We start from the raw sequence: 23,475 nt of genomic DNA on the forward strand, positions 1-23,475 counted from the left end.
AAGGTGAGAACATTGCAGCCTAGGAATCTGTTGAAGTGGTGACTGTTAATCACCTGAAAGTGGCAGGGAATGGAAGAAACCATGTCGTCTGTCATTTCAGGGGGCTGCAGCCCACATGTTGGGAGGTTTGGATATGCCAGCAGGCATCAAAAATTATGTATTGTATTGGCACCCCTTATGTGATTAAAACTGACCATCTGTTCTGAACTGTTCTACAAAAGCTAGTTTAAGGGGAGTTTTCTATCCCGTAGATCTACAACTTGATATTTAAAAGTTCTTGAAAAATCAGGTCTACAACATGGACTTTCAAGATCCTTACTTGTCAGCTAGTCACATCAGAAAATACACGTGCAGGGTTTGTTTTTAAAACCAAGTTTTATTGAAAGGAAATCTGATCCCAAATCTTTTTCAAATACATCAGATGAAATGTTTTACTTAAACCATTCAAGTAGAAAAAAGGTTACATTAAAATTTTAAATATTGCACTTGGGGCAAGTCATAATGGCTTAATGTCAGCACTCCCAAACCAAGTTACAGTATAGTGTCTCCACAACTGTATTTAGAATCAGCAATTTACTACTCAAACATTTGTTTATAGATGTTCTAATACCACACTATTAAATTTAAGCACACCAATAAGAGTACTTCATGTATTTGAAATTAACTGGAAAGGTGCAAACAGGACTCTGTTGCTGCTAGGAATGGTTTTGGCAATTTTTTCATTCACATTGCTTGGTGTGCTAGCCAGCCCCTTCAGTAGCTACTGATTTCAATTCGAACTAGATCCTGGCCCATATTACCATCAAGGTTTTTTGTATATGTGGGAAGTGAAATATGCAAATTCCTTTACACAACAGTGCTTCTGCCAAACATTCTGTGAAGAGTAAAATTAACCCACAGGAAGGAACTTACACTTGAAGTGTGGCTCACTAAACCTGAAAGGTAGATAATTCTGCATTTGCACATATTGAGATGAATAAAAATTTCAGTTGCTAGTAGATCCTGGGAGAATGACCTGCATCTTTTGACAGGGTACTATAACAACCTCCTGCCTGTGAAGGCCAGACACGGATGGTCACCAACACAAGGGCTTTGAGGAAAAGAGAAGTAAAATAAAAAAAATAAAAAGCGGAAAGAGGATCCCTGGTCTTGGGGCTGGGGGGAATTAACCACTGCAAGCATGGGTAGTGCTATTGTATGCAATGCAGCATCCTATTAAGGTAGGGTCTGAGACCACCATATTTTGGTTTTGAAAAACCAGTATTAACAGTGAGAGAACTGGGTTGAAGAAAGCTCCTCTGTATCGTATTATTCCTTTACCATCTAAAAATCACACAGTTCAAAAAATAATCAGCTGTCATACCAAATACAATCGTAAAAGCTAACTGAAGAAAACAGGACAAGGTTGTTCATGAATAAAGGTGCTGATCTGAACTGATACTTAAAACAATCTTAGATGTATTCTCATGCCTATTTAATAAAAATTCAACATCTTTAAAATCCATTTTCCATTTCATACAATCCTCAAGGTCTCATATGACATCTGAATTATGCAGTACCATAAGTCAGTGGGTGTGAAGGTACACGGAGCAGTGCACTGATTTGAAAGATATATAATATTGAAGAACAGTGCTATTCTACAGCACCTTCTCCGGGTATCTCATTTGCATCCCCACAATACATTGATAGTTACTATCTGTACTGAACTGGTGGGTATTTCCTTCCTCCCTTCTCTACCCAGATTTTTAATTCTTAAATTTTAAAAGTAAAACAAATCATAATCTCAAATATAGTTAAAATAGTGAATCTTAGGTGGAAGCTAGTGCTACTGAGTATGAGTTAGAGTTCTAGATTCTGATAATAGGCAGCCTGTCTAAAACATTTTAGATTTTAAAATTTCACAGGTTAATGACTGGAAGATCAAATACAGATTACTGCAATAATGCATTACAAAAATGTACTTGGTTCAATTATTCTGACATGCTTATTTTTTGTACTAGTTTAACCCATACTGTAGTGTAGCAAGGATACTAGATTTACTTAAGCTCCTCACTTGTGGCCCACTCACGCACAGTATGTAACTTTATTCATGTTTAACTGTTTATAGGATCAGATTGTAAACTCCAATGGATGGCCTGTTTTCCTCCACAATATGTTCAATGCCAAACAACATTGTAGGTAGTAATCTTATACATATTTCTAGTAATGAGATTCACTGTAGCACCTTGCTGTTATGTCTTCATGGAGAATTAGATGAGATTTTGACAGTTATCAGGTTTGTCAATTAGAAAAGTGAAATTTAGTAAGGTTCTACTGTAATTCCTCCCCCTCAATCATTCTTAAAATAGACCATCTTCTGCAGGGATTCAGGATAAAGTCAAGAGATTACCAACACCTCCATTAGTATATTAGAAGCAGAATCTAATGTCATTTGAAACAAAACAGTTGTAAGTAGTCCTTGATGTTCAACATTCAGGGGTTTATATTAGTCAAATGATCTACAGTTTTCAATAATTCCAGCTCACCCAGTAGTTCATTAGTAGGTGAAAAAAATTAAATGCTGCTATGCTGTTTGGAAGCAGGGTGAAAGACTTCCTGGAAGACCTAAAACATGATGGCTGGACAGCCTGACACCTATCCTTCACAAGCATCCTACCCCATAATGGACCAGAGTTAGCCCAGGACAGAGCATCCTGAAGGCACAAAATGCATTTGTTGGCCTCTATGCTGCCCAACCAATGCTGTTTGGACTTCATGCTGCAGGAGTCAATTTACACCAACTTAAAATTCAGGGTATGCCATCTACCTTCTTTTGACCAGTTTACTCACACATTCTTTTAAAATAAGTCTACTCAGCCAAAAAGTCATGTACTTGAAATGACAACACAATCCTGTTGCTGGACAGCAAACAACTGGCTTCCATACACTAGCACCACATTTAAATTACATTTTACAAAAACAAATGTGGAAGCTATGTGCATCTTGCTATAAAATGGCAAACAATCCCAAACGTGATTAAGATAGTCATCTTGATTGTAAAAATGTGCATTTCTCATGAGCATGGGCCTAATTCCCATGGGCCTAATTCCTCCCCCAAGTCTCAAATTAAAGATCTTCCTAGGCAAGAAAAATTTAATCTTTGTTACAAGTAGTTTAAACGGCAATTTTCATTAAAGCTCAGCGTGCAGAAAACAGATTATGTTCTCAGTCAAACACTGGTCTTGGCAAGGAAGATTAGCCATATAACCATCTTGAGTCCTTTTAAAATACACAAGAGAAAAAAAACAGTAACATCCAAGCAATTGCTCACTTGCAGTAAGACATTTAGGAAGTCACAGCAACTGAAAAAGCATCCCACGAACGTTCAGCTAAAACATTCACAATAAGCAGCTTACCCCAATAATTTGGCTAGTGTTAAAAGTATTTTAAGATGATTAGGAAGCTTTGCTCATCAGCCCAGAAACAAATCAAAGCTGTAAGTCTGGAAGGCATAATCACCCCAAAAAATCAGTTTGAGGTTATGGCTTGTACAATTTAGGTGAAAGAGGCTGGGTCTTCCTTTTAAAATGGTGGCTCAAAGTGACAGAGGCCACCATCCTTAAGATCAGTGGATTGTTGCATTATTGCCTGTGTTAAAGACCACCCAAACAATAGACAATACCCACAGTCCATGTATGTGCATGACATTTTGGAAGCAATGGAAAAGGTCTTACCTTGGGGTTTGAATCACAACTTTGTACAAATTAAAAATTATTAGTTCATTCAGCGCTCGTATATCTGCATCAATCTGGTGAGCTCAACTCAAGGCACAGACTAGCAACTGAGCAGCATTTATATATATAAAAATACAGACAGAGTGAGTCATACAGGAGGAATAACACTGAATTTAAGAAGCTGCTTATACCTGTAATATGAAAACTGCAACAATGCAGTAACATCTGCAGCAAAGCCATTGCACTATACAAACCATCCCTGCAATTCTATCTCCGGTATTTCTGTAGTCTCTATCATCCTCAGTGCTCATCAACTGTCACTAAAGTTGAACTGATTAGAACTACAATGCTCCTTGGTTTTACTACTACCCATTACTAGGTATTTAAATCAATTACAAGGACAGTGATATTTGCATCAGAAAAATACCTAGAATTCGTACCAGTCAGCAGCATGTTTGATTTTTCAAGCAAGCATCCTTGTCTTGTTTTACTCCACTAACCACTGTACATTATGTGTAAATTTATTAATTCATAAGTTTCCGATCAAACAGAAAATTTATTTCCGAATAATAAAAAGGAGACTTCCTTTTTCTTGCTCTGTGTCCTAGTCAGACTAACCAACAGCTTCAAATATGGAAATCAAAGATACATTTGAGGGATCTTTACTGTTCAGTCTCTGAATTCAAATGGAATGAGAGACTACAGTAATTTTGCACTGATAACTGTAGTAATGTAATTTTAGTGGAAGCATTGCATCTACAGTACAGGTGTTGTAGGATTGTCTCAGGAATTTAACACTCGTTTTGAATTCAAAATATAAATTAATATAAGTGCCAGTAAAGATATGGTCTATGGGTGTTTCTGGAAAGCGCTCTGTGGACAAATCTTTGTGAGTGTGTGGAAACACACACAAGACGTCGATAAGACAGATCATGATCATGTCAGAATCAAACAGGTCAACTAAGAATATGTGACTTTACATAGCACATCCAATAGTTCTCATTTCCACTGCAGATACATTTGCCAGGAAGAGCTCCTCTCTCCTCTTCTCCCCAGTTTAGTAACTACTTCCAACCTCTTTAATGGTCTGTTAAAGCCTAGTAGACTAATTTTCACAGCAAAGCTTTGACAGAAAAAAGATTAAGTCCGTATTTGAAAGATAAAAGCAAACCAGCTCTTCCATTACTATCATTATGCTGCAACTGCCTTTCTCTATTGCATGGTGACTTTAGGAACATGGTTATTGCAATACAATTTCCAATTACTATAACAGTAGAGAGAAACTTTCATTGATAGACTTAGACCCAGGGTTGAACATTTAATTTGGTTAAAACAACTCTTAGGACAATATATCAAATAGACAGATGTTTTGAAAGCAAGTTTCCCCACAATAGCTTTAACTTGTAATGTAAATTAAACAAATTTAACTCCAGTTCATCTGATAAGATGCAACAGTAAAAGGGAGTCTAAAATCTACAAGTACGCAAGTACACAGTCACATACATCACTAGCAAGAATAAGACTGTGACTGTATAAGAACAAGCTGTAGCCATAAAAGTAATAAAAACCCTTCATGTTCCATGTTGATGCTGGCAAATACTTCTTCTGATATAAAGGCACTTTGAAAACCCAATATGGTTTGGTTCATTAAGTTTGCAAAGTACAAACAATTTTACAAACATACGATTATAATGAAGAATGCCACCCATTGTGACATTATGTACAAGACCGCGCTCCAATTTTTGATAACACTGGTTTTGTGGGAACGAGCAGCTTTCAGGCTTGTTCATGTGAACTGGGGTGTGAATCTACTCAGTGCTAGCCTGCCAGAGACTAACGGTCGATGTGGACCCTGCTGACATGTGCTTAGATCTAGTCCTCTTCAGAGCAGGACTAGATCAAAGTGCACTAACAAACCGTTAATGCATATAACAGGAGCCACATGGGCAGTTAGTCTGCAGAAGGCTAGCGCAGAGTAGATTCACACCCCAGCTTCCTATGAACAAATTTTTTGTTTAGACAAGCCCTTCATTAAAGACATGACCAGGAATTGCAGTCCCACAATCTTAGTTTCCTGTTGGAACAACTGTAGTAAGTAAAAAACAAAAAAACAAAAAAACCCACAAAAATGAAAAAAGTTTAGGGGCCACAAAAGACAAGACCAGAAGTCCAGGACGTATCCTTTCAGTTTTTACTCCTTAAACGTGAACTCCAGAAGTAGCCAAAAGGCAGCAGTCTATTTGGTCTTGGTTAACTGGGGTGGCGGTGGCTCTGTCTTGAAGAGTACAATGTTTTATACCATTACAGTACCAGAAAACTTTGGTCCAAAGAACGCAATTTATGATGTTCATTACATGGCTGCAAAGTCAATCTGTACATAAAGCTGTCTGACTCCTGCCTGTAAACACAAGAGGGAGAATTAGAAAACTGAACAATTATGACCCACACAACTATACCCCAGTTCCAAATGCTATCATACGTACACCTTTTTGTTTGTGAACAAACAAATCTACTGGATAGCTTGTTCTATAGTAATGATTTTACGAAACAGTCAAACATCCATTAAAAATGGATGTATGTAAGTGCATGAGTTGAAGATGTGTAGGGCTTCTACAATGTTAAAAAAGCTTATCTTAAAGCACAAGTTCTTCAACCACAATCTAAAGATCACGTGACATACATTTTTAAAAAGGCTAATGTGTGTTTTTAACCATTAGAACAGATGCCAGTTCAAGTGAGGCAAAGCATTAGGATGTGACGTAGTTTGAACTATGAAGCTGTTCTACACCATAACAGGGATTTGTAGAGAAGACAGGCATGGCAATGGAGTATTTATGTGAAACACCAAAATAACTTTTGGTAATACTCTATGAGCACATAAATTACAAATCACCTCTCTGCTCAAAAACCTCAAGAGATTAAATTTAGGGAATGCCTTTCGCTCCGCCATCATTTTATATCAAATAAGGAGTAAATTATTTAAGAGACTATTAACCCTTAAAGTCATGCTGCTAGGCTGCAAAGGTGGTGTGCATAGTTCCTTAGGCAGAATCATCTTCAGGAGAAAGATAACAAACATAGTCGGAAGGAGAACACATTGCTGAGAATCAGATTAATGTCAACTAGCCTCTTAGATGGCTACGGTAGTGGAAGACAACTTTTAGCGAGCTCAAGATCTACACAAAAAATGCTAAGCTTCCATGCAAATAATCAAAACATCCACGACTGCCTCTCAGAACTTGTCTACATAGGAAGTTATACCAGTATAGTTAAACTGCTACGGTCACCGTGTGGACACTGATGCTGGAATAAGAGTAGCTTTTTGCTGTTTAGCTTAAACTACTTCCAAAATGGCATAAACTAAACCAGAAAAAGCCATATTTACTCTGGAATAAGAATGTCCATACAGGGTGTTATAGCAGTTTCAATTGATACCTTACCTTACACTGGTACGACTCATGTAGGCAAGCCCTCAGTCAAGGATGTGCCATACTCTAGAATAAACCTGAGAACTGGAATCACTTGACTTGAGTCTTTAGGAACAGAACCACACTCGAGAAAATGTAATATGTCTGGGTCCCTGAAGTGTACAGGGCTTTGTTTCAGCAGTAATATATACAGACGCTCCCCAGGTTACGCAAGACCCGACTTATGCAAATTTGCACTTACGGAAAAAGTTCCATAAGCTAGGAACAGGAGGTTTTTTTGTTGGGTTGGGGTTTTTTGGCGTAACTTTTGGGTATACATTTCCGACTTACGCAAAATTCAAGTTACGCAAGGCTTTCTGGAATGGATTGCTTAAGTCAGGGAGTGTCTATATTGAACATCCGAGCTCACTTTGACTAACCCGTCAATTACAACTTTAAGAACTATGATCTCCAGTACTGCTCAAAAAATGCTTGCTCCACCTACTACCACATATCAAAAGGAAGGAAGATGTATCCTTTATCCTAAGTCCATTTGATACCAACCCCTAGAGTGAACATATAGAATAGGTGACGTCTTGCTAGCAAAAAAGTCTTTTTCACTGGAGATTCAAGAGATTTGAGATGACAAAATAATTACAAGTCTGTCCATCCAAACAGACTGCCCCCACAGCCAAGCTAACCTTCCCAAGAACTGGCCCTCCCACATATGTAAGCCGTCTCCAGACTGAACTGTTCAACCTATTTAAGCTGTTTTAACTGACCAAGGCAATTCCTGTTTTCCTCACTGACATTATAAATATTTGGGCTCAAATAAAACTCCCTTCCTTCGGCATCTTGTCTCTCTCTATTGATGATCTCCTTGAAGTTAATCCTAGGTCTATGGGATAATCAGTTCATTATCATGTAATGTTGTGTCACATATTGATCATCATCACTTTAGTAACAATCTGACAATATTTTATTAAACCTCCAATAGTTAGAAAACAGGGCAAGAAAAAAGTATGCAACAACTGAAAGGTAAATTAAGTTTGAAGCCCATGTATAAAAGGTTTCATCCCTTACTATTTACCTAGGTATTTATATGCTGCTCTCTCCCTCTCCCCACTATCACGGTGCTTCTGAGTGCATCAAGGATTTAAGACTAGACATTACAACAATCCCTTACTTTCTTCAAGCCTTGTAACAGAAGTAACTTGGTTAGTTTACAGCTTTGTTTTCAAAGGTGCACGTGTGTTCACTGCACACAACTTTTTTTTTTTGCAGAAAAGCTTAAGCCAAATAAATGAGTTTTGCATTAAGTTTCACATCAGGATTGCGTTTTCTGCCACCATGACTAGTTATGCATCTAAGTGCAAGTTGGTGAACCAAAAATCTGAGGGCAGATGCCCTTTACCGTGAGATATGTTCAGAGAAAGCAAGTTCTTGGAAGCATTCCCATCTTCCTGTCTGCATCACCTCAGTCTTGCACAGGGTCAACGTTTGGAATTAAAGCCTCCCTTTAATGCAGATGCACTGTGCATTCTTAAGTAAAACAGTGTGGACACAAATAAGTACATGTAAGTTCCTATCTGAACTCTTCAAACAATGCTACTCGAATTTGATGAATTCTAGAATAGAGTTAACGCTGGGGAATATGGACAGGCAGAGGCCAATTCAGAGCTGAACTGATGCTACTCATCATCTACAATCTAAGAATTTCCTGTGTTGGAGAGGCACAGGTATCTGAAGGAAGGTATTCCTCCAACGGACCAAACATAGGATGGCTCTTAGTCTGACAGTGATACATGGGATGTCTATCCAGAAACATCATCAAGAAGTCAAAAACAGGACACAAGCCTGGATTCTTTGGAAGCTACAGAACAGAGAGGGATAAGTATGTTGGCTTTTATTCATAAAATATGCAAAAGATTTCCTTTTTTCTGGAGAAAACTTCCTATTTCATTAGAGTGAAATCAGGGAAGGGGAAACATTGGAACTCTATTATTTCAACTGCCCAGATATTTACCATTTTTAGAACTGAATGGTATACAGCACCTTGTAACACTTGAGCGTCAGATCCTGGTCAAGGTAAGATGTCTTGTGACTTAGAGGTTAGATACAACAAGGTGAAATGTAGCTTGTTAGAGTAAATGCAGCAGATACCATTAATTTTTTTTTAAACTGTGGCATCATTTGTTATGGACTTCAGATATTAGCTATAGACAGCCAACTGAATCTCATTGCCTTTCCTTTTAATGCGTCAGTTAGTGATAGAAAACTGGCTTTGGTTGTTGATTTTTCTTCCTTTAACAAGAGAATATCAATTTCTAATGAAGTGCTCTGTATTGATTTTGGCAGTGTAACCTCAGCTGGAACCACTTTTACCACACAGTTTAAGATACAGAAGTTATTTCTTAGCCTAAGAAAAGAGGAAATGCAATGATCTCAAACCAGCATATGGTAATGGTTGGTAAATGTTGACTTTAGTGGCTACCACCGCCTGGAAGTTGCTAAAAGGCAACAAAGCATGCAGAAAATGTGGCTTCTTAGAGCAACAGAAGTGAATGCCAATACAGAGGCATCACAGTGGATGCAGAAGTAGGGTTAGTCTCTGTGGTCACACATCTTATCTAGAAAGCCTCATCTGTTTTTTTGGTCCCTGGTATGTCAACATAAGGCTTCAATGCACCTCTAAGACTACAGCATTCTGATGTCATGTCTCCCTTTAAGAGGCAGTAAAGAGACTGATGAAGAGGAATGAGCCACATATATTGAACAGGTTTCGGTTTAACCATTCTGCTTCTGATAGCTGGAGTTAATCATAAGTTTAACAACAACTGTATTTGGTTTGGTGTTAAAGACAGAACACAGAACTGTTACTTTTATAAACATTTTGTTGCTCCACTTTTATTTTTACATCCATGTTTTCTCTATCACACACACACACCCCCCCCCCCACGGTATCCAAGCATGCTACTGTATTCCGAGTTTCTAACAAGTAAGGCAGACATACCTGAGTAAAAATATTGTGAGTTTGGCTTAGAATCCACTTGGCGTCAGCATCAGGAGCTACAAATAGTTTCAAGGTCCCTATGTAAACATCACTACAAAGGGTCCAGAAGTGTGGATCATGTAAACTGTAAACTCCTTGCAACTGCTGAACCTAAAATACCAATGACAGACATTTCAAAAATGATTTCTGAAAAAAATACACTACTACACATTATGCTTTCCTTTATAGCAAATAGCTAATAGAAATGTCAGGCATAAAGTACTCATCTTCACAAGAGCATTTAGTGAGGTCTCATTTAAATTAGTACTTTTTGTCTTCAAAGGCATGAGAAGGAGGAGAGTTAAGTGGAAAGGTTCTATTACATATCCACACAACTGCTGCACTAGGCTACAGTTGTATTACACATTCCCTTCACTGGAACCTGGTGTTTGTTCTTCACTCCTTTCTAAAAACAGTTTTGTTTGAGGCAAGGAAGGCGGCACATGTACAGTTGTTTCAGGGTGTGCAAGATGCACCCAATTCTCATCTCAACCAGGAATTCTTTTTGTGAGATGTTTAGTGCTACACAGCAATCCCATAAACCACTGGGGGGAAAAAACAAAGACACTTTTTTGGTACGTGCATCATGCTAGCATTCCATAAGAGACATGAAATGTATGCAACACATACAATACTGTATAGCTATCAGGGACACAATTCCAAATGCAAACTATGTTTTTAATATGCCTCACCACTTCTTACGAAAGGTTAAGGTAACTGCTCTAGCGGGGGAGAGAAAAATACTCCTTTTTCTATTCAAAGGATCTTCAGCAATGGCTGCTGAACATCAGTTCAGAACTGGAGAACGAGCAAATTCTACAGACAAAGAACCAACTGGTCTTCTTGTGAAATTTCCATTATACTGCTCTCTAATATGCACATTAGGTTTACACCACTTTTTTTTTTTTTTTAAATATATCGTGTCACAAAGGTTTTGAGATCTATTCCAAGCCAAAAGTGTATACTGTGAAGGTTAGGTTAGGACTACAGAATATGTAGAATTTGTGACTTCAGATGGTCAAATCCAGGTTTTTTGTTATGCTTTTGAGCATTTCCAGATAAGCATTCATTCATATGTATGTGTTTAGGATAGATTTAAGGAAACCTCTGTGGATTTACTGTTAGGAAAACATTCCAAAACACCCCCTAGAAGTCCAAACATACGTTGCTTATTCATTTAATAGTTAAGTCTTATGCAAAAATGTCCTGAACTGGAACAGCTCACCCTCTGATAGCACTGAGGCAGGGCACTTTCCAGGGAAGGCGGAGTTCGCTGCATTAAGATTCCAATGGACTCTCTTAAAAGTGGAACAACACTAGAAAGAAAGAACGAACGAACAGTTAATTACAGCCACATCTTCAAAGGATGCAGAATACAACAGCATTACCACCACTTTCTGATAGAATAAGTAAAATCAGTCAGGATGTATGAGACAAAACACTGGGGAGAAAGCATTATTACAGATTCACCAGAGTGGGGAAAAAAACGTTACCAGAGTGGGGAAAAAACGTTACAATGACATCACAGTAATACAAAAGCATGAATCTTTATCGCTCAGGCATTTTCTATAAAGACCGTCAAGCAAGAGTAACAGTTTCATTTTGTGGGATTTAGGATGGAATCTTGAAACTATGTTCTAAAACATAGGGAAGAAAAATCATATGGTAAAGTGTAGTTTAGAACCAAGATCAGTTTCAAACAGCAATTATAATAACCATAAAAATGTGCAAGAAAAGTTAAATCATTCTTGCTTTTGTCTCTGGCTTGAGACATATTTTTCTTATGAACTAAGATGGGGGCAGGGGAGGACATCATAAAACAAAATGAGCATGAACCAGTCCAGCCAGAACAAAACGATTTGTCAAGAACAGCCAGCTTAGCAAATTCTTGATGTTAACAAAATGTGGGGGCCTCATCCAAGCCCAAGCAGTGAACATTTGGAAGCAATTTGAGGTTCCTTCCTGGCTGTCTACTCTAGTGCAAGGAGCAAAGAAGGAGCATTGTGCCAGCTAGGACAGAGAGGTTTCACACATAGAACAAGTTTTACAATTCACAAGTTTTACAAATTCACTCCTCATGAGCTAATGCAATAAGTTCACAAGCTCTTAAACTACATCACCTTACTGCATACACCAAGAATAAAAGTACCCTGAACACCATCTTAAAACTATTACACCCTTTTGGCTTAGTGTAGCATAATGAAACTTCACAGGATGAAAAGTAGTTTGATCTTGTACAATGTATATATATTTCAGCTTACATTTAAAACAGACTGCACTTGTAAACCACCTGACACGCTCTGACAGTAGGATCAGCAATATCTGAAACTGGAAACCAGATGCCAACACCAGTACAATAATTGGAATAAATGTATTGTTTCCGAGTGTCACAATCAGAGGAGTGATGGGATGAATGTAATCAGAGGGAATTTAGAATGAATCAGGAAAGATTTCGTAAGAGTGAGATCAATTAGACCATTTGCCAAAAGAAATTGTGGAAGCCTCATTTAAAGCCAAATGAAGCACTGGAGACACATTGTAGAGAAAATTCTGTATTGGCACAGGGGATGGACAAGATGATCTCATGGGTCTTTGCCATTGCTAATTTGTTAGTCTGTGGTAAGTTTAAACAGTGATGTGTCACGTCTTTCAGACAGTTTGAGCTATAAGAGTACAGGAACTAAGCTGTTCCTGACAATGGACCCCTATATTGTGTGTGTCACAAACATCACTTTTCAAGTGAGAACAGGCATCCCTGAATGGATTTGAAGTTAACCTGAATTATAATTCATAAATTTACTTCCTGGTATGTGACCTTTTACAGTACTGTGCAGAATAGGGATACAACTTGAATACCAGCTTATTGAGAACTCTACATTTCACAACGACGTGCTTTGTCAGTATTTTAACATAAGGCTCCGACACCTAAAGCTTTAGATAAGCCACAGGGACCAGGACTGCACATTCTTTCATAGAGGAGGGCAAGACGGCCTATTAGCTGGTCTTCCTATTTAAACAGAAGTGTCTTCCTCAGCCAGAGAAGGAGGCAATACCAGTCAGCAAAACAACATATGAAACTGAACTTTGCTGGAAATATTTATGACTTCCTGGAAAAATATAACTATTGATAGCATAAAATGGTATTTAACTTGTGTCATTTGAAATTGGGAGTGGAGGTGAAGTGTCTGTAGAAGGTCTGGGTGTATCTACCCTCCTGAGAGTCTGAAAATTTTTGTCATTTGGTGCAAATTAGTCCATTCTAAAGGTTGGGTTTGGCTAGCCCATATGGCTGGATCAAACCAATTTTTAAACATAGTGCACACTGGACGAAGCAAACACCCTGTTAGAAAGCAATTTAGCAGAAGCTATCTTTAAACCATGGTTGCTTAACTCTGCTGGGACCCCAATGTAGACAGGATTTAAGAGATTGGACATTTCTAAAGTTTTGTAATTATGAGTCCCCAAAGATAGCGTGTGAAGCATCCCCTTGACAGATAATAAATCCAGTTGTAGCAACACTTAACACAAAAAGAACTATCTTCCCAACCTCAACTCTTACACAAGTAAGGGACTGAAAAATGAAGAGATTTCAAAGGATGAATGGGAAAAAGATGACCCCACTATCTTCCCAGCACATGCAGTGTGACAGGAAAGTCTTACTGAAAAGCAAAAAGCCATCCCAGAAAGGAAACGGGAGGAAGAGTTTAATGACAGAATCTCACCCCTGTGAGGAGACTTGCGTTTTCATTACTTGTATTTGTGAAATGGTCCTAACAAGGCTTTGAAACAGACATGTAACTAGATAGTTTTAGGCAGTAATACATTTCACACCTTCGCCTGCTGCCTACCTAGACAGAATTTTCTGCAAAGCAGCACTGCATTTATTAAAAGCCCAACCACATAACCAATACAGCTGTGTCAAGGAACCTGGCTACTATGTTGTTTCAGTCTGTAGTGTACAATGGAGCTGAAAAATGTTCTATAATCAAGCTAATGTCTTACCCTCCATGTCCCCTAGTGTGGTCACTGAACTTAGGCTAAGAATATAGCTTAGTTATGGAACAGTGTTGAAACAGACCAGGGACAATATAAGCTCATCTACACTGCACTGCTGATTACGGGCTGTGAACTGTAGTGTACCCTACTGTGTTGTGCTCTAACTACCCTACATAGATCCTGCTGGCATGAACTAAAAACTATCCTGTTCACACTAACATGTTGGAAATGGGACTACATCAAGGTGAGCTAGGTACCTTTTAGTTTGACCCAGCAGGGTCTACACAGGGAATTTAAAGAGCGCAATAGGTTAGGATGCTCTACAGTTCACAACCCTTTAGTCCAGACCGTGGTGCCATGTACACAAGCCTTATGTCGAGACTGGGTTCCCTGACTCAAGACATATCTGTAGTGCAGAAAGTTGCATTGTGAAAGTCATCTTTGCAGCAGAAAGTGACAGCTATTATTTCAGATAAGTGAAAGTTCTGATTTGGCAGAAAGCCAGCTGTGATAAAGTGTGTGTGGGGGGGGGGGGGTTTCAGAATATTTTGTATGCATATTATGCATGCCTCCATTTCCCCTATGTACTGCAAGTTTAACTAGGGGAAGGGGAAAAAGGTGTTTCTTTGCAGAAGAATCCAGAGATCCAGATAGGCCCTGGGTCCTGACAATTGCCTGGTGATTTGCTACCAAGTAACTGCCGACCCTGGCCCTCTGCAGGAAGCCAGCCGGTGGGGCCAGCTATAGAACAAAGAGCAAGTCAGGAGGAGACCAGGTGACCCTGTTAGCCTGGGAAAAGGAACAAAAGACTAAGAAGGGGCCAAGGGGGTAGCTACATGTGGGCCATGGTCTGCTGGAAGCAGGGATGCTGAGGGTCTGAGAGAGCGCACCCTGGGCTCCAGTCAGCCCCAGAGGGACTTGGCTGTTTTCCGTTCTCCATGCTAACCTAAGGGCTCCCTGTGCTGTATTCCAGACATTTAACAAATCCTTCTGTTTTACATCGCTGCCTCAGAGTCACTCTAGACTAAAGAGGTCAGGGTTCCATTGCTCCCTTGGGGTGTGCAAGTCTTCCCCTGGAGATCCAATTCGAATGGACTCACTGAGGGGAGCTCACAGACTGAAGGCTCGGAGGTGCGGTCCCAGGAGTGTGGTGAAGCCAAGTGGCTTACCCCAGTGAGCGGGAGTAACCCTCAAGGAGGGCTGTCACACTGAAGGGGTTCCACCAGCCATGTGAAAGCACCACCATATGTGTGGTTCCATGATACCAGTATTAGTCAGCCTCTAAAAGTGAGAGAATCCAGAGTTTATGGCCAGTGATTTTCCATCCCCTCCCCCCACACACACAGAGTAAGTTTTAAACAAACAATACTGTACACAGCAATGATTGTGAAGCTTGGTTGAGGTTGTGGAGTCAGAGGGTGGGATATTTCCCAGGGAATGCCTTACTGCTAAATGATGAACTAGCACTCGGCTGAGCCCTCAAGGGTTAACACGTTGTTAATGTAGCCTCGTACTCTACAAGGCAGCAGGAATGGAGGGAGGAGACACAGCATGGCAGAGAGAGACAGACACACACCATGTGGGGGGGTGGGAGGGGCGGAGAAGGAGAGACCTGCACATTGCCTCTTTAAGTACACTGACCCTACTCTAAGTACACTGCCTTTAAAAAAAAGAAAAGGAGTACTTGTGGCACCTTAGAGACTAACCAATTTATTTGAGCATAAGCTTTCGTGAGCTACAGCTCACTTCATCGGATGCATACTGTGGAAAGTGTAGAAGATCTTTTTATATACACACAAAGCACGAAAAAATACCTCCTCCCACCCCACTCTCCTGCTGGTAATAGCTTATCTAAAGTGATCACTGTCCTTACAATGTGTATGATAATCAAGTTGGGCCATTTCCAGCACAAATCCAGGTTTTCTCACCCCCCCCCCAACACACACAAACCCACTCCACAGGTACTCCTTTTCTTTTTGCGAATACAGACTAACACGGCTGTTACTCTGAAACCTGCCTTTTTAAGTAGATCAGAAGTTGAGATAGCGGCTACTGCCAGCATGCTCCCTCAGTCCTGAACCCTGTCATGTCCCCATCCCCCCGCTCTGTGGAGATGGGGGGCAGGAGTGTGTGTGGGGGAACGACACTCTGACATTAGCGCCCCCCCCACCCCCCCCACAGCAAGCAGGAGGCTCCCAGGAGCAGCTCTAAGGCAGAGGGCAGGAGCAGTACATCGCAGTGGGGGGAGGGACAGCTGAACTGGCCTGCACTTGATAGCCTGCTGAGCAGCTGCTGCACAGGGAACTTAGCAGACCAGGGAGCTGATAGGGGGGCTGCCGGTCCACCCTGGTTCCGATCCCCCACCAGCTCGCTGCAACAGGCTGCTCTTCCTGCAAGCAGTGGACAAAGCAGGCGGCTGCCAAACAACATTATAAGGGAGCATTGCACAACTTTAAATGAGCATGTTCCCTAATTGATCAGCAACATAACGAAAAACATTAACCGGGACAATATTAAGTGAGGAGTTACTGTACTAGAAAGCACTGAGATTGTGTTGACTATATGCTTGTGTGAGTACAATTACTTTCTGGGCCAACCCATCAGGAATGAGGGTAGAGAATATAAGAGGGTAAAAAGTAGAGTTTGGCCAAACATCCCTAATATTTTGATATTTTCCACAGTTTTTTTTAATTAGTCATGGTGGGGCTTGAAATTCTTAGGCTTTTTTCTCATGAGGTAGCTCATGCACTAGAACTTCCGTTCGCTATTAGTTCTTGATGGCAACAGACTGAGAAGGAAAGCTAACAGCATGGAAGCCTCCTGGGGAACAAGCCACAGTGTACTCTTAAGCATTCTTGCTTAAGCACACTCTGCAAACGATGCAACTAACAGAAGATGCAATTTCCATAGTGACCGCGTCTGGGAATAGAAAGAGTTGAGGCAACCATGTCACACTACTGGATAGTGTAACAGAGCTGTAAAGCAGCACTAACTAAGCAAGAGATAGGGCCTGAACCTGCTGCCTGAAAAGAACAGTTACATAAATGTCCAAATGTGTGTAGATCGTGCAGAAGCAGCAAGCAGTGAAGCACATCGCACTCTCAGATACAGAGGAAGTGAAAGGTGTTAAAAGGATCAAACAGAAAACAACGTATGAGATATTTACAAGATCAAAACACCGTTTGTGGCTAACAAGATTTGGTCAATAATCTAAACGTACCAAAGATTCGCCAGATTAAACAGTGATCTAGTTTTCTGCTTCACTGTCAAATATTGATTTAATTATTTGTAGAGTTTCATCACACATTTCTAAAAACACCTGAGCTCAGACTGCATTACTGTTTATGGCATTGTCAATGTTGGTGCAGTTGCATCATTCTTGGAAAAGAAGTGAGTTTTTTAGAATAGACAGCCTTGGACAGCAAGAATGAAAAAAAATATAGGCAGAACACTGCATAATCAGACACTTTATTTACACCACAAACAGGAAGTTAGATTAAGGCTGTCAGCAATTTAAATACTAAAGGAAACTTGTGACAGTCTGCTGAAGGCAAACAATCCCTGCTGAGTTTCAGGGACCAACTCTGATCTGTTCTTCACATAAACCGTGGTCTTAAAAATCTAAATTCAGATTTCAAAATCATTTCCTTCCAGCAGCTAACCCTTTTCATTTGCAGTATCAACAAACTTACAATTGCACAAATATTTCTGTAATTTTTTTACCTTTAAAGTTTTGAAAAAAGAGGGTTGATGACTTTGTCTAGATGATGAGTTTTACTTATATCGCCAGCTCCCACAATTAAGCTAATTAAATTTGTGAATAAGTTTTTCCTTCTTGTGCTTATTCCACTTATCTTACAGCACTGTTAATATCCATCCATCTTGGATTCCTTTTGTGGGGCAGGTTTTGGCTTTGTAGTGACAAAGCTTACTAAGGCACTGAAACTCAGGCACTGTACAGCTGCCACAGTTCTGACCCCTAAGTATAGACAAGATCAAGCTGGGATCAAGCTGCACTGAGCTAATTTGAAGCTTTCCCCTGTACTTTTAAATGGGCCAACCTCAATTAGCTTAATCTATGCAACCCCCTGCTCGTCCTTTTTACACAATTCAGGGTGGCTCCAGTACAGCTATACCATTTGCTGGCTGGCCATCCCGATGGCTGAGTAGTTGGGGGCCGTTCAAGCTCTTTTGCCTTGTCTTCACTAGGAAAAATGAGTTTAAAAACTCAAGTTAGCAGAAGTAACGTGCTATTGCAGTAGAAATCATAAAATCCAGTGTCAGATCCTATGTTTATCAAGGCAATGGATGCAATTTAACAACTGTGGCCCATAATAGATAGTACTGCAAATGGTTTAGGACACTTGCTTCAAAATTTTCTTTCTGAACATCAGTGAAAGCAGATCTTTGCAAGCACCGTTAAGGGCCATCTGCTCAAAATTCCATACCAAACATAATCTTGGGTTTAATAAAAAAAATCTGGTAATTTTTTTTCTTGATTTTAATCATATAGTTAAACAATGTGATAAAGTATTGCCATTGTAATAACTGTTCAGTTATATATGTAAATTGGTTACGTTTTCCCAAATCTGAAGAAGAGCTCTGTGAAGCTCGAAAGCTCATCTCTTTCACCAACAGAAGCTGGTCCAATAAAAGATCTCACCCACCCTGTCTCTCTCATATATGTAACCTTCAATTTAAATGGGGTTTCATAAGTCTACATTTATAACACTACTTCTTATAATACTACTTCTTCCTCCATAGCTGATTTGTACCATTTCATGACCAAGCAGATTCAGTTCTTACCTAAAAAAGAAGGGGGTGGAAGGGAGGAGGGAAAAAAATGAAAGCGTAATCCACTGGAAAGAACTTCTCTGGTAAATTAAATGTTTGTACCCATTCAGTCACTGCAATTAAATGCCTTGTTTCTTTGACTGCTTAATATGCAGTCCATGTGCTTTCCCAGATCCAGTACCGTATTTAGTATATGGTATCTTGCTGTAATCGCTGTAGCTTTGAAAGTGGTTTCTAGGAGACCTCTTGCTTTATGTTATTGTCATATTTTTCTGCTGATTAATTCTATACAGCTGCTTGACCACACTGTTTGGTATTAAAATTGCTTCAACATTTTGGAATATTTGTTGCCTGAGACTACAAAATACACAGTTTTTATATTTCCATACTTAAAGTAGTTAAGGACCTGCACAATAATTTGTGGCTTCTGAAACCCATTAAATTTAAGTGGATCCATGCAGGAAGACCAGAAGATAGTTTGAATACCAGGAAACTTAAGAGGTACTATAATGTTCAAGCTTGAGAACAATTTCAGATAGGGTACTTGCTACATATTTTAAAAACAAGACCATTTTAATCTAGACATTTTCTGTTTAATCTTGTGCACAGATGCTGTCGGGGGTGGAGGAGTAGAAAAAAGTTAAATCTTTGTTTTCATTAAATAGTAAGACCAGCAGAATTAACCCTCAGTTCCTGAGCAGCATGTACTGCAATGCTCACTGCATGGTCCCTTCGATCCACCAGCCTTGTTAGTGAGCAAACAATTCAGATTCATGAACATCTCACTCTCTTTTGAGGGAAAACCACTATCTTGGCAGCAAAATAAGTGTGCTCTAAGCTCCCAGACATACCTTGATAGTATACTATCATTAACTACATGTGAGAGGGAGTACAACAGTTTTGACAACACTGTTTGACAACTTGGCAAATCTCATGAGATAGGCAAAAGATCCAAGCGGCCCAAGAGTAAGATGGATATGGATCTGTCCACCTTACAGAATAAGCTGTGTTTTTCATATTAAAGTTTAATATGATCTCCACAACCCCCATGAAATTGGCTTTGAACAGCTTGGCCACTCACATGGAAGGAGCTAAACCGTGTAAAACAATTTTCAAAAACATGTACCGGAATCTATGCAATCAGGTAATACATGCACAAAAACAGTTTAGGGAGAATCTGTATTTCAGTATTCTAATGAGTTTTAGAACATTCCCAAAGCTGTGAACAGGGCCGAGGTGGGAGAGGATATGCCAGAGGTCCCCACTATGATCAGGAACGTCTAAGGGTGAGAAGGGGTTCCTGATGTCAAATCAGATCAGCTACTTACAGCATCTTTACTCAAAACTGGTCTTCTGTGAAGCAGAGGATTGAGAAAAACTGCAGAATGTAGACAACTTTCCTAACTGAGAATGCACCCCCCAACACCCACCCGTTTGGCAGGGCACCAGAAAAATTCATCAATGGAGAATGGGCAACTTTTGCTGACAAGTAACAGTATTAGTACAATGAAGTTTACAGGGTCAGTTTTATCCCTGCAGCCAAGAGTTGAACAGCAAGAGTGAAAGAAGTCTCCCTCCTTCTAACTTCTTTCCCCAAGCCTCTGCTTCTCCATGTTTCAGAGCAAAAGGGAAAGTTGGGCTATGTCTTCACTCCCCAAAAATGCAAAATAAAAACTAGCATTAGTTATCTCACAGAAAAATCCTAGTGGAGACAAGACACTGGTAGTTTTTATACCTATGTAATTTGGTGAGGTCAACATCATTCCCCCGCCCACACACGGGGCGGGGGGGGGGGGGGGAGCGGGGACCTCTCCTAGCTACACAGGGTAAAAATTACCAGCATTTCAACTCCACTAGGATTCTAAAGTGAGATAACTAATTCTACAGTGAGGTAACTAATGTGATTAGTTATTAGTGATCTTGCTGTCAAAACATACCTTTTTTGGGGTGAAGAATCTTAGGCTGTGTCTTTAAGGCAGACGACTGCTTATTTCTACAATAAAATTAACCCCTCTTGAGTTAGCCTCTCTCAAGTGAGAGCAACTACACAGAAACAACATTCAACCTGCACATAGTGATTGTGTTGGCAGGTGCCTCACACCATAACCAACCAACTCGAGTTGAGAATACTACCACACCTGAATTAAGAGCTTGTGCGTATGACTCAAAGTAGGAGCAACACTCAAGTTATAGAACGCTAGTTAACTCTGCAATGAAGACAAGCTTAATTTCACTGCAACTCATGATTTTCTTGAGTCTTGAACTGTGCCATTGTGGAAAGCTGTGAGCAGAGCAGAGGTATGTAGGTCATTAATAGAAAGGGAACAAGAGATTGCTCCCAAAGCTACATCAATGAGAGCTGTTCACATGGGTACCAGGATTCCCTAACATTAAGTGAAAAAAATCTAAACTGAAGTGGACATTTAATCCAAATGAGTTGCTCACCCACAGAGGAAATACATCAGCCAGTAGTAGGGAGATTAACATTTTATTTGAAAAGGGTAGTGTCTTTGAGCATACTGTTCCTTTTCCACCTACAATTTGTTTCAATTAACCCACTGCTATATTGTCTGAACAGATTAGCACATCTTCACTGGAACAGACTGTCCTCCTTTTCAGAATGAATGGTATCGTACAGTATGTCTGGACTCCTTTCTGGTTTTGGGTGAACGTAGCGGCACTGAGAGGTAGGGTGGGTAAGATATAAACAATTTACATAAGCCAAAACAGCAAACCAAGACCACCAAATATTCCAGCAACAGATGCAACTTCTAACCCAAACCCTAAAACAGTTTCACTTCAGAGGTGAGAGTTAATTGCATATATACAGTTGAACTCTTACCCTATAGACATAAGAATGAAAGGGAAAAAAACATTAACTAAAACTGATGGCCATCAAGAATCAAAATGTGATAATCATCATTTATTATGCTGTAGGTTCTTTACAAGGTTTGAACTTTTGTTTTTCACATCTGCCTTAGCTTTCACTTCGATTCTTGAGCAGTTCCCTCCTAAAAAGCAGCATACTATAAAAAGACATTTCCCTATGCAAAGCCCCTCACTATAGTCTTAAAGAGCACCACATTGCTATCACTTTTTTCAACACCACCTCAAGAAGTTAACATGAAGTCCTGTTTAAAGACAGGAAATCAAAAACAGTGCTTTAACAGTGAAAGTGCACAAGATAGGCAAACTCTTCACTTTACAATTCACACCTTTTTCTGACACTTCCACCCTCTGCAAACTGTGTATTCCCCTGCAAACTTTTTGGTTTAAGCTCTATTTGTTATTCAAAGCCTTGTTATTCCTCTATTTTGAATGTCCTTCTAGAGTAAGCACTTTTACACGTTACTTTAAAACCACATGAAAATGTGCAGCGCAATATATTGCCACGATGTGGAAGTTGTCAGGTTGTTACACAATAAAGCTCCATTATGTTGCTCAGATGTTCATGGCATTACACTGGCATCAAGCCAAAGCAACATGACAGTGCAATTTGATGTCAACTGTGCTTCAAAATAAAATGATTTGGGGAACCACTTTTAAAAAATGCTTATGCTTCCCAGTTTTTTTGTTCTTCCAATCTAAACATCCATAAGTTGTGTTGTCATCTACAACACTGCATCAAAACAGTTATAAAAAGTTGTATATGGTCAAGCAACAAGTTTTGTGGTCTCAATGGCTCTGTCTTGAGGGGCAAAAAGAGTGTATTTTTCAATTGTATTAGCTCAAGTTGATGGAAAACCCTCAATAAATATGCATGCTAACACATCTGAAGTCATGTTCCAACCTAGGTTTGATCGAGGGCTCCCCAGTAGGCTACAACATGGTCTGTTAATATAGTGGCAAAAACATACATTTTATAGGGGCTTTTCAACAGTATTAGGCTAACCTGCTTGACTGAGTGAACTTGACTGAAATACATGCCCCTTTTGCCCAACAAGACATACCTTATGGGCATACACATCCAAAAGATTTTAAATTTGTAATGCTAAAAAAAGTAATTTATTCCCACTATCATGGACAGTAGAAATCGAAGTTTGGGTTACATGATGAAGAGGATTTCAGGATCATACCTCATGTAGTAAATCAGTTTTATAAAGTTATTGATGCATGTGCTGAGTTGTCATCTGATTTACAAATCCCATTTCAAGTGTTTAGTCTTAAAATGGTAATTTGCATGAGCACAGGGACGGGGGGCCAGAGAATTCAGGACTCAAGTATAGGCTGTGCCTCATAATTAAGGCATTTTCCCCCCATTTCCTTGGAACTTGTCAGTTTATTCTAAACTAAAAAAATACGTAAAAATAGGTAAAGACCAAAATTGAAGGGCAGTGTGGTTGGAGGAGAAGGCTGCTCAGCATTCACAAAATACTGGTCAGGTGGTCTCGGCTGCCAGGGTCTTGCTCCCTGTCCCTCTTGCTCCCCACTGCTCAAAGAAAGCAGACAGTGCCACACTGAAGAGCCCGGAGGGGTGCACAGTGGTGAGCTGGAGCCAGTTCACTGGAACCGG

General features: G+C 39.7%; 1 protein-coding gene across 4 annotated transcripts in view; it reads right to left on the reverse strand.

Moving 5' to 3' along the window:
* Nucleotides 1–356: 356 nt before the first annotated feature.
* The window catches only part of SLC30A7 (solute carrier family 30 member 7), a 54,599-nt gene continuing 31,480 nt past the window's right edge, over nucleotides 357–23,475 (reverse strand). For 3 of the 4 annotated variants that reach the window (XM_037906374.2, XM_037906375.2, XM_037906377.2), the window contains exons 9-11: nucleotides 11,398–11,488; nucleotides 10,134–10,283; nucleotides 357–6,111 (exon numbers count right to left, since the gene is read on the reverse strand). In XM_037906374.2, the coding sequence (XP_037762302.1) occupies nucleotides 6,064–6,111; nucleotides 10,134–10,283; nucleotides 11,398–11,488 (289 nt within the window). In that variant the 3' untranslated portion in view covers nucleotides 357–6,063. Of the gene's footprint in view, nucleotides 6,112–10,133; nucleotides 10,718–11,397; nucleotides 11,489–23,475 lie in introns of those variants that run through there. The other variant, XM_037906376.2, reaches the window with a different exon arrangement.

Source organism: Chelonia mydas, chromosome 8, assembly GCF_015237465.2.
Source record: "Chelonia mydas isolate rCheMyd1 chromosome 8, rCheMyd1.pri.v2, whole genome shotgun sequence".
Lineage (NCBI taxonomy): Eukaryota > Metazoa > Chordata > Testudines > Cheloniidae > Chelonia > Chelonia mydas.